This window comes from Mobula birostris, chromosome 7, assembly GCF_030028105.1.
Source record: "Mobula birostris isolate sMobBir1 chromosome 7, sMobBir1.hap1, whole genome shotgun sequence".
Taxonomy (NCBI): Eukaryota; Metazoa; Chordata; class Chondrichthyes; order Myliobatiformes; family Myliobatidae; genus Mobula; species Mobula birostris.
The window spans coordinates 116,209,749-116,224,100 of record NC_092376.1 but is presented as its reverse complement, the minus strand read 5'-3'; the positions used below and the strand labels follow the sequence as shown (position 1 = coordinate 116,224,100).

The following is a 14,352-nucleotide window of genomic DNA, read 5'->3' as shown; positions in this document are numbered from 1 at the left end:
TAAGCTTGAGTCCACAGAGAAGCTAGGAATGTGTTTGTGACAAAGTTTCATCATAGACAGTTCCTACCACCTCAACTAGTAAACTTCAGGCATATCTCAACAGCAGGTCATGCCTGCCTCGGTGTGCACCCTGTAAATAAAGTTCAGAGTAAAATTTATTGTCGGAGTACAGACATGTTACCACATACAACCCTGAGATTCTTTTTCTGCGGTGATACTTAGCATATCTATAGAAGAGTAGCTGTAAACATCAGGAACTATAAACTGTAAATGCAGATGTAAATAAATAGCAATAAGTAACAAGCATGAAATAACAATATAACAGAATCCTTAAAGGAGTGTAACTAGTGTATCCCCTTTTTGTTGAAGAGCTTGATGGTTGAGGGATAGTAACTTGTTGAACCCGGTGGTAAGTCCTGAGGCTCTTGTACCTTCTACCTGATGGTAGCAGTGAGAAAAGAGCCTGGCCTGGTGGTGAAGATCTTTGATGATGGATGCTGCTTTTCTATTAATTTGCTAACCTGTAGAACACAGGCCTGTGTTATGCAGCTGCTCAGGATTGAATCCTTTTCCAGAACCTTTTGGCAAATTGAGAGATAACTCAACAGTGAATGAAGCAACAAGCAAATGATAATAATTAATCTGTACTTGCCTTGCAACATTCTGACTTCAAACCCATTATTTTAGATGTTGAAGAACTTTGAATGTAGGAGTGGCATCATAGCTTAGTAGTTAACAGATCATTCTTGCAGCTCCAGGGACCCAGGTTCAATTCCACTGTAAGGAGTTTGTACATTTTCCCCATTGCAGCATGGGTTTCCTGCGGGTACTCCAGCTCCTCCCACATTGCAAAGCCGTATAGGCTAGTAGGTTAATTGGTCATATAGGTGTTTTTGGGAGGCGCTGGCTCACTAGGCCAGAAGGGTCTATAACCATGTGTCTTTTAATAAAGTCCTAATTTTACGTGGAATGTCAAATTTCTCTATAAGAAAAATGTTACTCTCTAATTTGGCTCCACTTTGCTTCTGAAGTCACTTATGAATTAAGATTATTTTGAAGGTTTTAAGAATATTTAAACTCACAAAAAGCCAGCCGGTGGTGTAGTGGCATTAGCACCGGACTTCGAGGTGAATGGCCCTGAATTTGAATCTGTTCGGCTCCTTGCACACTTCCCATCCATGCAGGGTTGAGTGTTGAGCTAGCAACTTGCCCTCATAAATAAACAGTCAAATTCTACGGAAATGACAACAATGCCACCCGATACACCACAAGCACAGAAAGGAACAACAAATTCATATAAAAGTGATTGGACCTAAGTCATGATTATAAATAAAATCAGATTTATTATTACTGATTTGTACGATGGGAAATGTTTTGTGGCAGCAATTCAATGCAAAAACAAATTACTGTAAATTACTAAAATAATGCAAGAGAAAATAATAAGGTAGTGCTCATGGATCATACAGAAATCTGGCAGAGGGAAAGAAGCTGCTCTTAAAACATTGAATGTGTGTTTTAGGCTATAGTATCAACTCTCCATTGGTAGTAATGAGAAGGGAGCATCAACCAGATGGTATGATGACTGACACTGCTGTCTGAAGGCACTGCTTTCATAATGGTGGGGTGGCATGATTGTGCTTTTCATAATTTCAAATACTTCCTGTAATTTTCTGTAAGGCGACCATGTTAATTCAATATTCTACACTTTTTCCCCCAGGGATTTGCTTTATGTCCTCACAGATGAAGAACTGTCTATGTTGGAGAAGAGCTTGTGTGCTGTAGAATCTGAGGATCTCTTCAATCCCCATAGGATGTTTCCCAACCTTTCATCTCCTCTTCAAAACAACGTATTGCCTCATGAAATGCTCGATGAACCGACGCATGCTAGCGGTGTTTCACCTATTCAGCGTGGTGCAGAGGAACTCAACCACCAAGCACGTAATGAGCCGTATTGCTACCAGTCTACCTTGCATGCATCCAATTCGGTCGAGCAAACTCCAAATGAAATACAACATCTGTTGGAAGGTTCTAACTTTATACTTGACAGAGGTTATGAAATGTGGGGACAAGAGTTCAGATGGATTGTGAATGTTAACACAGAAGAAGATGCACAGAATCAGAAGGCGATGATCTTCACCAATAATTCCATGTCATCGTCATCTACTTCCAGTAATAGCCTGACTGATTCCAATAGCATGCAGTTTTGTTGCATTGCAACCAAAAACCTTCATTCAGAAACTGACCATCCAAAGTTTTTTGATGGTCATGAGATGGTGGGTACATCCACAGTGACTACCATTCAAGCTTCTAATTCTCCAGGTGACTGCCATGTACTAACACCTTCCAAACAAGATCTTGTTTCTCATTTCTTAAATGCTGATTGTCCAGATGACCACACTGAAAATCATAAAATGGGGGCAGCTTCGTTTCTTGGAGCAAGTCCAGAATGGAACAATTTTACCAGAAGCATCTCAAATACTCTGGTGCCTGAAGATCCACATATGAGTAACAGCAGGTGAGATGGTTAGATTTGGGACATTATTCTTGAAGTTACTAATTCTGGATGGAAAGGGAACTGTGGACAGCTCAAACAGTTTTTAGTTTGTCATGTTTTATTTTGATATGAGCACTTGAAATTTTGTTGTATTGTCTGACCATTCAGCCACAGTAAAGAAACTTCAGTCAAAGTATATGCAGACATGAGGAAATCTGCAGATGCTGGAAATTCAAGCAATACAGACAAAATGCTGGTGGAGCCCTTCCATCCTGGCCCGAAACGTCGACTGTATCTCTTCCTATAGATGCTGCCTGGCCTGCTGCGTTCCACCAGCATTTTGTGTGTGTTGCTTCAATCAAAGTATACCTTTGTTTTGTCTAGAATGTGCTTATGAATTTAACTGGCACAATCATTTGTTGTACTATATGGTTGTTTCAGTAATAAACTGCAAACCAGATTTCAGATCTAATCAAAGTGTTAAATTTTGTTTCAATTTACAAGCTATGTTGAGTACATTTCCTGTAGTTTTGCTACCAATCCTGTAAAGCAGGGGTTCCCAACCATTTTTTTTAATGCCATGAACCCCTACCATTAACCAAGGGGTCTGTGGACCCTAGACTGGGAACCCCTGCAAAGCAAATAAAGTATTCAATTTTGGTCAGATGACCTTTTGCAATCCACGCAAGTAACCCACAGAAGTAGTTTGGGGAGAATTATTTGCATATTTCTCTGCACCATCAAATAAAATCTACATGAATGTTCCAGTTTCTTGGATGAGACTGTCAAATATTGCAGAATGAATAATATCTACCTTGGGCCAAAGGTTACTTTGTAATTGAGACAGACGTCAAATCCTGGTTTGTTAAGACCATCAAATCCTTTCTAAAGATAAGATGTGAAATTCACGAGGGATTGACCCACCACAATGCCACTGAAAAGAATACTGGTGATGCCTGTTTTTTGAGATGGGGATTGTGTTCTCACAAAATCTATGTTGCAAATTTCATCCCTGCACCAAGAAATGCAAGTGGAAACAAAGTACTTTTGTTAATCTATTTACTTTTATTCCCACAAGTTCAATGATAGAAGACCTTATTATCTTAGTTTTGGTTGGTGATTTCTGAATTCTGTATGGGCAACTTTCTGTGTCCGCTGCAGTTATTTGTACCAGATCTAGTTTGTCCTTTAACAAAATGTGGACTAAATTCTGCAAGGCGGTTTAACAGCAGTCAAATTTTTCACCATGAGCGTGCTTTTTTGACAGATTGCTTGAAGGAGAAAATGATCCTCGTGTTGTGGATTGGGAAGTGGAAAGACGAGCAGTAAAAGCTATGAAGGCCTTGTTAAGAGAGGAAGTAAGATCACGGTACCAGGGCAGCAGTGACATGCTTCATCGGCTCTTTGTTTGTATCTCAGGTATGTTGCTCATAAGGCCTCACTGCTTGGTTTGGGACAAGGTAAAGGGTTTTGCTCTAATGTTTACTGCACAGAGGAAATGGAATTGGTTTATTATTGTCACATGCGCTGAGGGACAGTGAAAAGCTTATCTTGCGTAGTGTTCATAAGGATCAATTTAATTCTTGGTGCATTGAGGTAGAACAAGGTGAACAATAGCAATGCAGAATAAAGTGTGACAGCTACAGGTAGACAAGGTACAAGATCATAAGATAAACTCTGAGGTCAAAAGTCCATATTATTTTTACTAGGGAGCCATTCAATAGTCTTATAACCACAGGGTGGAAGCTGTTCTTCAGCCTAGAGGTTCACGTTTTTGTATTCCCTGCTCAGTGAAAGGTTGTCTGGGGTTGGAGCGCTCTTTGATCATACTGGTTGTTTCAGTGAGGCAGTGAGAGTGATAGAGAAACCAGGAGGTTGGTTTGGGTGATGTGCTTAGTTGTCTCCACAACTCTCCGCAGTTTTTAGCGGTCATATGCAGAGCAGTTGCCATACCAAGTTATAACGCATCCAGAAAGGGTGCCTTCTATTTTAAAATAAATAAATAAGAGTCAATGGGGGACATGCCAAATTTCTTTAACCTCCTGAGGAAGTAGCGATGTTGATGAGCTTCCTTAGCAGTGACGACAATGTGGTGAGTCTGACTTTTTTTAAAAAATATTATCATCAACATAAACTTTATTCATAATTTATTCTTGTAAAGACTTTTTTATCATGCAATGCATTTTATTTTTACTTGCATAGTTAATGCATTATGTAGTGTTCTACTACATTCCTTAAAACCAACAGGGCTGTTGAAACTCATCTGGACCCCTACATAGTTGACGGGCTTCCTCATCCAACCCAGCCTCCACCCGTCCAACAGCACAAGAACGCTATACTGTCCTCCCTTACTGAGCCCTTGCAGTGGCTACACCGAGCTTGAGTACATGCCTCAACACGTACTCCTGCAGCCTAAAACGTGTCAGTTGGCAGCATTCCTCTAGATCGGAGGGGGTGGGGTCGCAACCTTTTTTGTGCCATGAACCAATACCTTTAAGCAAGGGGTTCGTGGTTCCCAGGTTGGGAACCCCTGCTTTACGGACAATGCCCTGCTGAATCTGGCCATATTTCTGCAGACCTGTTAATGGAAAACTGAGGAAGTTGCCCTATGCACCTCCTGGTGAGGATCACAAGCAAAGAATCTAAATCTGATTGTCTTGTGTGGTGAAACTAGGAGAAGAGGCTGTGCTTCACTCAAACTAGTAGAGCTCTGCTGGTAAGGGTCTTTCAATCCCACCAAGACATGAAGAATTCAGTAAACCTGATTATTCATGGACTAACATTAAAATAAGCCAGAGGCTGTCACACTCAAATTGTACATCCTCTGTATGATCTATCTTTCGACTTTTGGTTTAATTAATTCCCTCAGGACAGTTAAGGATGGCAAATTAATACTTGTTTTACCCATATGCCAAGGCAATGCAAATACAATATTTGGTTTATTTTTAATTGCAATTGAGTCAAATAGTCAATCATTAGATTGGAAAATGTTTAGTATACAGCATCTAGTACTGCAATAATATACAGTGCTATTGGGATGTTGACGTAAAGCAAACCTGTGAAAATGGATGCTGTAAATGTTGGTAGGAAGCACGAAGCATTATAAATTTTCCTTCTGTTATCTGCCTTTGAATATCCAATAGATGCCATTTAAAACTACATGAAATTTAAATTTTTGGTTTTTATCAAAGTGAGGTAAGAATAGTTAACCACAAGAAATGGTTAACAAGGATCTTAAAATGATGAAATGGAAGGGGATGTGCCTTGGGCACCACAGTAATTGAAAACTAAAGAATGTAAACTGGAGAGGAGAGAATGAATGAAATATAACAGCAGAAAGGTAGAGTGCTTATTTGGACATAGCATGTGCTGAGTAGAAAGAACAAATAGAATGAATTTTGAAAATAATCTGGAAGCTATGATGCAACTATAAGATGATTAAGGCTGGTAACTAAAGGTGGGAAAAGGGGAAATGATTGCATGGAAAAAGTAGCAATAGTGATGACATATGATCAGATCTCACTAATGTGAGAAAAAACAAGTAATGCATTTCGGTGAAAGTTACGGGGCTGCAGAACATAGAAATTAAACATTCATTAAATTCATGTCATTCTAGGGATTTTTAACTTCATTGTAAATTGGGGTAAGCAGACATACTCATGAAATGTGGTTAGTTTGAATGGGGTAGATTCTGTGCTTTTTAGGGTTTTTTGCAGAAATAGATCACTAGAATATTAGAAGTAGAAACCGTTAGGGATTTTGTTATGTTAAGGGAAAAGTGGAGTTGTGTGTATGAACATTTATCCAATATAGTCATAATATGATTGAACTTTGTATGTTGTTGGAAAGAGGAGGGAGATTTTGTTTCTGGTTCTTGCTGATGCATTGAAACACCACTTGCAAATCAAACATTTTTGTTAATTGATTAAATCATAATAGAAAAGTTGAAGGAGTTGAAAGAAACATTTACTATGATAGGAAATTAGTTTAAACTCACAAGAAAAGAGTTAAGTTCAAAACAAAGTTATCGATGACAAGAGGTAAATCTGTAAATCTGAAGGAAATTCCTTCAAGGTGAAAACAAATGGAAATTTTGTTAACTGGGGAGAGACATCCAAAAGTGTCAAAAAGAAACAATGGGTTGTAAGGATCATAAAGCTTGATGTTAATATAAACACATTGCTCCAGCCCATTGTCTTTTCTCTAACATGATACACTACATATCTCAGAGGTATGTAGTGGTGACATTGCTTATTTTTAAAAATATCTACAATGAATTGGCATTCAAGCTGAATACCAACTTTGCATCAGTATTTATGGTGTTAAGGAAAACCATACAAAGAAAATAAATTGTTTAGATGGCAGAAACTTGCAAAAAGTTAAGTAGAATTGCAGTTCAGTTAACTTTTGGGGGGGGAGGGGAGGACACAGAAAATGTTGGATATGTCCAGCAAAACCACATTCAGAATTTGGAAAGGTTGGAACAGCTTTAGAGAGATGAAGATCTGAAATAAAACTGAGATTAAATAGGAAAGTGAATTATTCACTTGTCATTTGATTAGATGCCTGGAGATTGGATTTCACTATTTTGTTGAGTGCAGTAAACATACAGCACATGGAGCTAATATCCAACTGGATCCCTACAAAGAAGAAAATCTCTTGCAGTCAACCAATAAAAGTAATTGTAAACAGTGAATACACTACAGCAGGATCAGTGCTTCCTGATGGTCAGCATTGAAAGTTCCCATTTGCCATGCATGGCTACACAAATTGCTATGAAGGCATCATGCCTTAAAGGAGTTTCCTCCATGGATGCAAAAATGGCTGCCGCGTAACTGAAACAAAATGATGAAGTAGAGCTGAGCACCCGCCCAGAGTTTTGTGCACACATAACGCTGCAAAATTCAGGATGATTAGTGAGACAAATTGGAGCATTAGCTCTGAACTGCATTATACGGTGCTGCCATCTGTCATATAGACAGAGGCCAGCACATTTTGTTAACAGAATGTATCTTCTAATTTCAATTTTCACTGTGTTATTATGTATACAATAGACACCTGGAGAATATCAAACAAATTGAGGTAAAGTGAATTCAGCAGTGACCCGCCAAATCTCCTATGATTTTAACTGGAAATGATAGATGGTATGATTTAGACAAAGTTAACCTGCATGGGTGCATGAAAACACGGGTACTAAAGGATGCATTTTCCAGGATTAATATTCCTCAAGTTAATTTTTTTGCTTGGATGGTGGATCTGAAGTGTTTGGTCAGTCCCAATAAATCACCTGCTATTTGATGGATGAGAATGTTGTTGGATATTGATACATAGTAAAATCCCGGAAGCCTCCAGCAAAGTCACTCTCTAGATTATTGTAGCTAGAGATGAAATCAATGTTGAGATAATGGATATTTAGTCAAAATGGTAGGTTGTGGTTAGAATTTGTACTAAAATCATATTTATAAATGACAGATATTTGAGCAGAAGTACCTATTCCACAGTTCATCAGTGCTGAGCAATATCACAGTGCAGATGGCAATGGCAGACTGAAGTTACAATAGGAAAATTGTGACTTATCAATTTCTATGTATGCCATTGCAGAGCATCCACCTTACATATTAAAAAGTAAAAGGCGTGAGAAACTCAGGAGGTGTGGGATGTGTAACACACTAGGACTAGAAGTCTAGGGAGTTATATTCACATAGATGGTAGTTAAGGTCCTGAATGAATAATTAAAAATAACTGAAGAACCTTTTAACAGTGCAAACATAACAAAAATATTGGTTTGGCTCAGAGTCCTTCTAACATTCACTTAAGAGTTATCATTCCTTTTGGAACAGGAGTAGCAGACCAACTTCAAACCAACTTTGCAGGAGACCTTCGACAGATTCTGAAAACTGTCTTTGAGATTGTGACATCAACCCCAGAAAGGAATGAGGACGACATGGAAGAGGAAAAAGGTATTCGATCTGATTTGCCTCTTGATTTGCAACTTCACACTGATTGGAATCTTACAGAATGATTGAAAAGGCACTTGCAAACCACAGGCACTTCACAGCTTCAACCTAAGTGTTGACTGCTGGGAAACCGTTGAGGCCACAGGCTGCACATCATTTGAAATGCATTCAATCCTTGTGTCAAACCTTACACTGTTGGAGAGTGAAAACTTCAAAAATGTGCCTGACCTTCTGGCTAGAGACAAGATGGGGATGCCTGAAGCTGCCAAATGAAGGCAGGCCAGAAAGATGAAGTCCTGGCCTATCTCCATCTTCTCTACTGTACAAGTGGGTAAATTATTGAAACTGATATAAAACCTGAGCAGGTTTATAGGGGAAGCAATCACATAGAAACCTCTGTGCAACCTGCAAAATATTTTGTAAAGTCCCAGAATATTTTGTGCAGTAATTCCATGAAAGAAACACAGATGTCATTAGCTTAATCTAAATCCTTTGGAATAATACAACCGTGATTTTATCCTTTGCAGAGGAGGAGCATGTTAATGCAGAACCCTCCTTGGAAGACTGTGCACTGTGTCAGGAACCCCATTCCCATTCATCCAGAACTTCCAATTTACGCACCACCAAACCAGAAGGTATAGTAAACAGGCATCTTATAGGGTAAAGTTACCAATAACCTATAATAACCATTTGTAGTACAATGGTGGTTAAATACTTCTGATACTTGCCTGTTGATTATTGGATGAAAATTAAATTTGCCAGTACATTTGTTAGCCTGTTATAATTGATGGCCTAAATATTGTGAACACTGTACAGAGAAATACGAACATTCAATAAAGTCTTTATACATCTAAAATCATTCACTGACAGATGTAGTTCACTTCCTGGTGAATGATACTGTTTAGCAATGCTGTTAATACAAAGGAATCTTTTGGTTTCAGACTCAATCCTAAGGCAGGTGAAGTGGTTCATTTGGAGTGTTCCCGAAAATAATTGTTTCTTTCCAATCCAGTGCCTCCAGAGTGGATTGCTGATTCTGCCTGCAATCAATGCACGTCTTGTAAAGCACCATTTACAATTATCAGGAGACGGCATCACTGCAGAAACTGTGGCAAGGTACGTTATTTGACATAGAATTAGGATCACATGACAGGTTTGGGATGCAGGGAAGACTAACAATTAGTTCTATTGTGGATTTTAACTTCAGCCAGTGTTGCACGTCCACATTTTATGCTGTGTAATTTCACAACCCCAGCATATCCTGAAATATTGAGCTGATGATGTGAGGGGAACTACTGACTCAAAGCCAATCCATGTACAAAATATCTCAGATTTCCCAAGTGTATGCTAAGACATGGAATGTCCTGAAGATCGGATGCAAATGAATCTGAGCTTTTGCTCCTGCACTACAATATGGAGGACTGGCTTACAAGTGACCACTTAAATTTAAATGATTCTGCAACACAGCAAATCCCGTGGGTAAAAAGCAAACATTTTTTAAAAATTTACTTTAATCTTTTCAATTGTTTGTATTTTTGCTGTTAAATTTAATTTTAACTTATGTGACTCTACTTGAATAGTTTTTTTTTGAAAAAGTCTGAGGTATTCAAAAGCTTTTTTGATGGCTGGTGATTTGTCGGAGGTGATCTGGGACATGCCTTCACCAGCCATTTGCTGCTTGTGGGATTATGCTCTAGTACCGGGAGGTCAGTCTCTACAGCCCTCTTTGTTTGATGGTGGAATAGTAGGTCCAGGCAGGCAAGAAAAATGAGTGGCAAATCTAGGGAACAAAATGGCCCATAATAACTTTGGAAATATGATTACAGAAGGTGGGCCCATTGGCATAAAACTATCACCTCAACTTGTGCTCCTCTCAGCCTTAGAATTGTAGTTGGACTGGTCAAGTAGGCTCTTTAGCCCACCAAATCCACACCAATCAAGCAGTAATCCTGCATAAATCCTAATGTTCTTTCCACAATAACTTAACTCTCCCTTCTCACAACCCACTCACAGATGAGGGGCTATTTACAGTGGTCAGGTCATTGAAACATGTGAAGAACTCAATGCAGCCTGAGGGAACCCACACACACAAACTCTGTGCAGACACGGCAGGGATCAGGATGAAGCAAGTCACTGGAGCTGTGACGAAACAGCTCAACTGGCTTGTCAATCTGGCCCCTTCAGACTATCCCTGTAGCTTACCTCTGCAGACATTCTGGTAAACCTGACCAGACAGGCCAGATGCACTTTTGTTTGCTGCCCTTCCCATTACTGGTGACCACAGTTGGCATATCTATCAAAGCTATGTTCATATTAGTTGGATTGCTGATCTTCATAACAGGCTTCGTGAAAAGTGGCTTTTTCCCTCCTCCATTCTCCATCATTTAAGATTTTCCTGTTAAGTGTGTTACTGTTTCTATAACTCAGGAGCATAAATATATTTTGAATGGTTCTGAAGAGGTGATCCCACCATCTGAGCCCTGGTTGCTATTTGCAGCCTGATCTATTTCACATAGTTGCAACACCAAGGCATTGGTGACTGGAGCACAGAGGTAGCTCTGGGATGCATTGTGGGGTGGCAGAGTAACATAGTGGTTAGCTGAACACATTTTACAGTGCCAGTGACCAAGGGTTCAATTCCTGTCACTGCCTCTAAGGAGTCTAAGGGGTCATTCTCCCAATAACCGCCTGGGTTTCCTCCGAGTGCTTTGGTTTCCTCTCACAGTCTGAAGATAAATTGGTCATTGTAAATTGTCTGTGATTAGGCTAGGGTTAAATTGGGGCATTGTTAGGCAGCGAGGCTTAGAGACCCGAAGGGACGGTTCTGCGCTGTATCTAAATAAATAAAATACTACCCTAGAATTTATGATTCTCCTGTCACTGCCCTCTGCAAGATCTTTCATTGCATGGCTCTTGGCTACAAGTGCATGATCTTTAGTGTTGTGACTCGTAACTTACCCGGTGCCACCTTAGTGGTAGAGATGTAAGTTAATGCTGAAGTAATATTTCTCGTTCATGAATTAGTTTTAAGTTGTGTGCTCAGATATTTGGAAAGGGAAATGTGGACCTATTGTCATGGCTTTACTATCAGGAAAAGCTCAAACTTCACTTTCTGATTTTTTTCAGATCTTCTGCGCCCGCTGTTCCTCGCAGTCAGCTCCTTTGCCTTGGTATGGACAGATGAAGCCAGTCCGTGTATGTTCACACTGTTATATGTTTCATCTCACTTCCTACTACTCCAACACATCTACATGTTAGCCTGCTGTTACAATGGCAGATTTGCAAAGGGAAAAGCTCTGGAATAAACCTTCAGCAATTTGGTTCCAGCGTCACAACATTATCAACTTTTCCACAAGTAATCTGATTTCCCAGGACCAATTTTGTGATACAAATCAATGTTTTTGATTGTCATGCAAATCTATAAATAACTGCTGACATGAGCACTTTCTACCTGGAGTAGCTGAAATGCATCAATGATGCCTTCCCCACTGGGCAAAGAGAATAGGCAATTATTTTGTGGTTTTAAGGGAGTGGATCATCAGAGAATCTAAATTTGACTGTTTACAGCAATATAATTTGCTTAAGCTTTAATTAACATAAATCCCTAACGTATCAAGCAGATGGGGAGGGAGCATCAAACTTTCCTGAGGCCAAGCATCATCCTTTGTTACAACTTTATTTCAGATAGGTTTCTAGTGATCTATCCAGATAGCAGGACATTATTGCAATTGTGAGTTGTAGTTTTTTCCCTGGATCTAAGCAGAATACATTAATTTCCCCTTTAAATTTCACATGTCATTCTATGTAAAGTTTGAAGCAATATACATATTTGGTTATTGAACTGTATTAAAAAAGATGTATATGAAGATGGGTTTTCAAACCTTTTTAGCAATGGAAACTGAATTTAAGATGCCAGTTCTGATATAGTGCACTGATTTTTTTAAATGAATACCCTATCCATGATCTACCTTTGTCATTTCCAGCCTCTAGTGCTGTTTCTGTGGTTAATGCAATTTTGAAATATTACTCAAACATGCTGCTAAATACCTCAAAACATTTACACTGATCCCATTTGAAACTGCAGTAGGGGGATCTTTTTTTGACTTCAGGTTAACTGGGTAATGGGAAATGCTCTCAAGAGAATGTATTTTCTATTTCTGAATGTATACAATAAATGGCTTTATTTGCAATTCTAATTCTGTTTGCAGAGATGGGAGACTTCGTTAAAAATCACCCTGTAAATATTATATTGTGTCTCTGTGTCTGCCCATTTCTGTGTCCTTCAATGTTTAGATCTTCGACTTGTCCAATATTTTCCATTTTGGATTATCTTGAATGGGCAATATTTCTTTTCTCTGGAAACCAAACCTAATAGGAAATTGTCACCAAGGTTGTATCTTGATCTCTTTAAAGATTATCAGTTTTACCATTGTGTGTCTGAGTGTGTGTCTGTCCACTAGTTGCTCTTTGACTACAATATACGGGGACTCGAGCTCACTTGGATTTTCTGAAATTCTTCCCTCAGTTAAATATGTTTAAAAAGTAAATTTTATGGTGGCGTTCCTGAGTCAAAGTAGCCAGTACTTTAAGAGTCTGTCCAATACTAATGCCAAACAAAAGATGGAATGTCTTTTGCTCTGATCTAGAGGTAAAACCTATCAGTACAGTAATATAATCATCAGCATAATCACAGGGAGAATGTATGTGACGTTTTGCCTTGTACATGTATTGAATTTTGATTCCATCTTTCATGATTCCATCTTTTTATAATTATTTCAGATTTTCAAATAAAATTAAAAAACGATGGCCACTGCGTGTCTTTTTCTTTTCCAATGTTATTAATCAGTTTGTTTATTGACTTGCATTGTCATATTTAAAAGATCTTTAAAGCTTCAGTTCATTTGTAGCATTTTGGGTGCTATTGCCAAAATATCTGTGGGAATGTTTGTACAAAAATCCTCTGGATCAAATGGATTGGCAGCACAATAGGGGTGCACTGCCAGACTTGTGATCAAGTTTATATTGTCTGACATGGACAAGTTGACTCTAGATGAAGAACACTTGGAGGCTAATTTCATTGAACTCAGAGGCTGGGGGCGGGGATCTAAGGTCACCTATTTGCAATAGTGAATATTGGGTTTCAAAGAGGTAGTTTTGATGCTATCTAAGCACATCCCCATTTGGGGAAAATGGAAGGCAATCACAACCTGTGCCCACTGGTTGCAAAAGATATTCTAGAATTTATTGGAGCAAGAAGGGGTACTTCGACAAAAGACAGCTACAAGGGAGCAATGAGCAAAAAATATGCTGTCCAAGTATAGATTAATGGCTAACGTGAAAATGAAGTTGAAATATACTGCTGTTAGAAATGCTGTTAGGAGACAATTGGGCTTATAAAGGACTATCGGTTGGAGGCAAAGGGCACGACTGAAGTACTAAATGAATGCTTTGCAACAGAAGTTTGCAAGGAAAAGGTCTTTGCCCAAATTGCAGTGAATGAATTTGCTGGAATACCAGATGAGATTTTAAGAAGTCACACAGAACCTTTAAAATAGTGCAGATGATGGGTTAATGTGAGAAGGCAAGTAGAGATGGCAAAGAGGCTGATTCTACACAATTTTGCAGAAATAAAGCTGAAGAATTGAAGAATTGGAGAATTGCAAATGTTGCACAATTGTTCAAAAAACGGGAAGGATTATATCATAATTTAATACTTTGTTTTCACAGTAATTATAACTGTTTGACTTAAAGTTCGTTTACATTTGGAAGTGTTCACCTTTTTTTTTGTTCAAAGTAACATTTTGTGCATAACTAGTAGTTGGCAACGACAAGTCCCCTCCACTGATTTCACCACTGAGCCTGTCAGCGAGATGTTGCTGCAGCTGAGTTGGAGCAGGAGCA

The 14,352-nt window shown here is 38.9% G+C and overlaps 1 protein-coding gene across 3 annotated transcripts in view; it reads left to right on the top strand.

The window, feature by feature from the left end:
• LOC140200797 (lateral signaling target protein 2 homolog) overlaps positions 1-13,248 on the top strand; it is a 54,686-nt gene extending 41,438 nt beyond the window's left edge. For 2 of the 3 annotated variants that reach the window (XM_072264407.1, XM_072264406.1), the window contains 6 exons: positions 1,718-2,515; positions 3,762-3,913; positions 8,335-8,454; positions 8,979-9,086; positions 9,464-9,567; positions 11,578-13,248. In XM_072264407.1, coding sequence (XP_072120508.1) covers positions 1,718-2,515; positions 3,762-3,913; positions 8,335-8,454; positions 8,979-9,086; positions 9,464-9,567; positions 11,578-11,709 — 1,414 coding nt within the window. In that variant the 3' untranslated portion in view covers positions 11,710-13,248. The remainder of the gene's footprint in view (positions 1-1,717; positions 2,516-3,761; positions 3,914-8,334; positions 8,455-8,978; positions 9,087-9,463; positions 9,568-11,577) is intronic. The other variant, XM_072264408.1, reaches the window with a different exon arrangement.
• Positions 13,249-14,352: the final 1,104 nt, after the last annotated feature.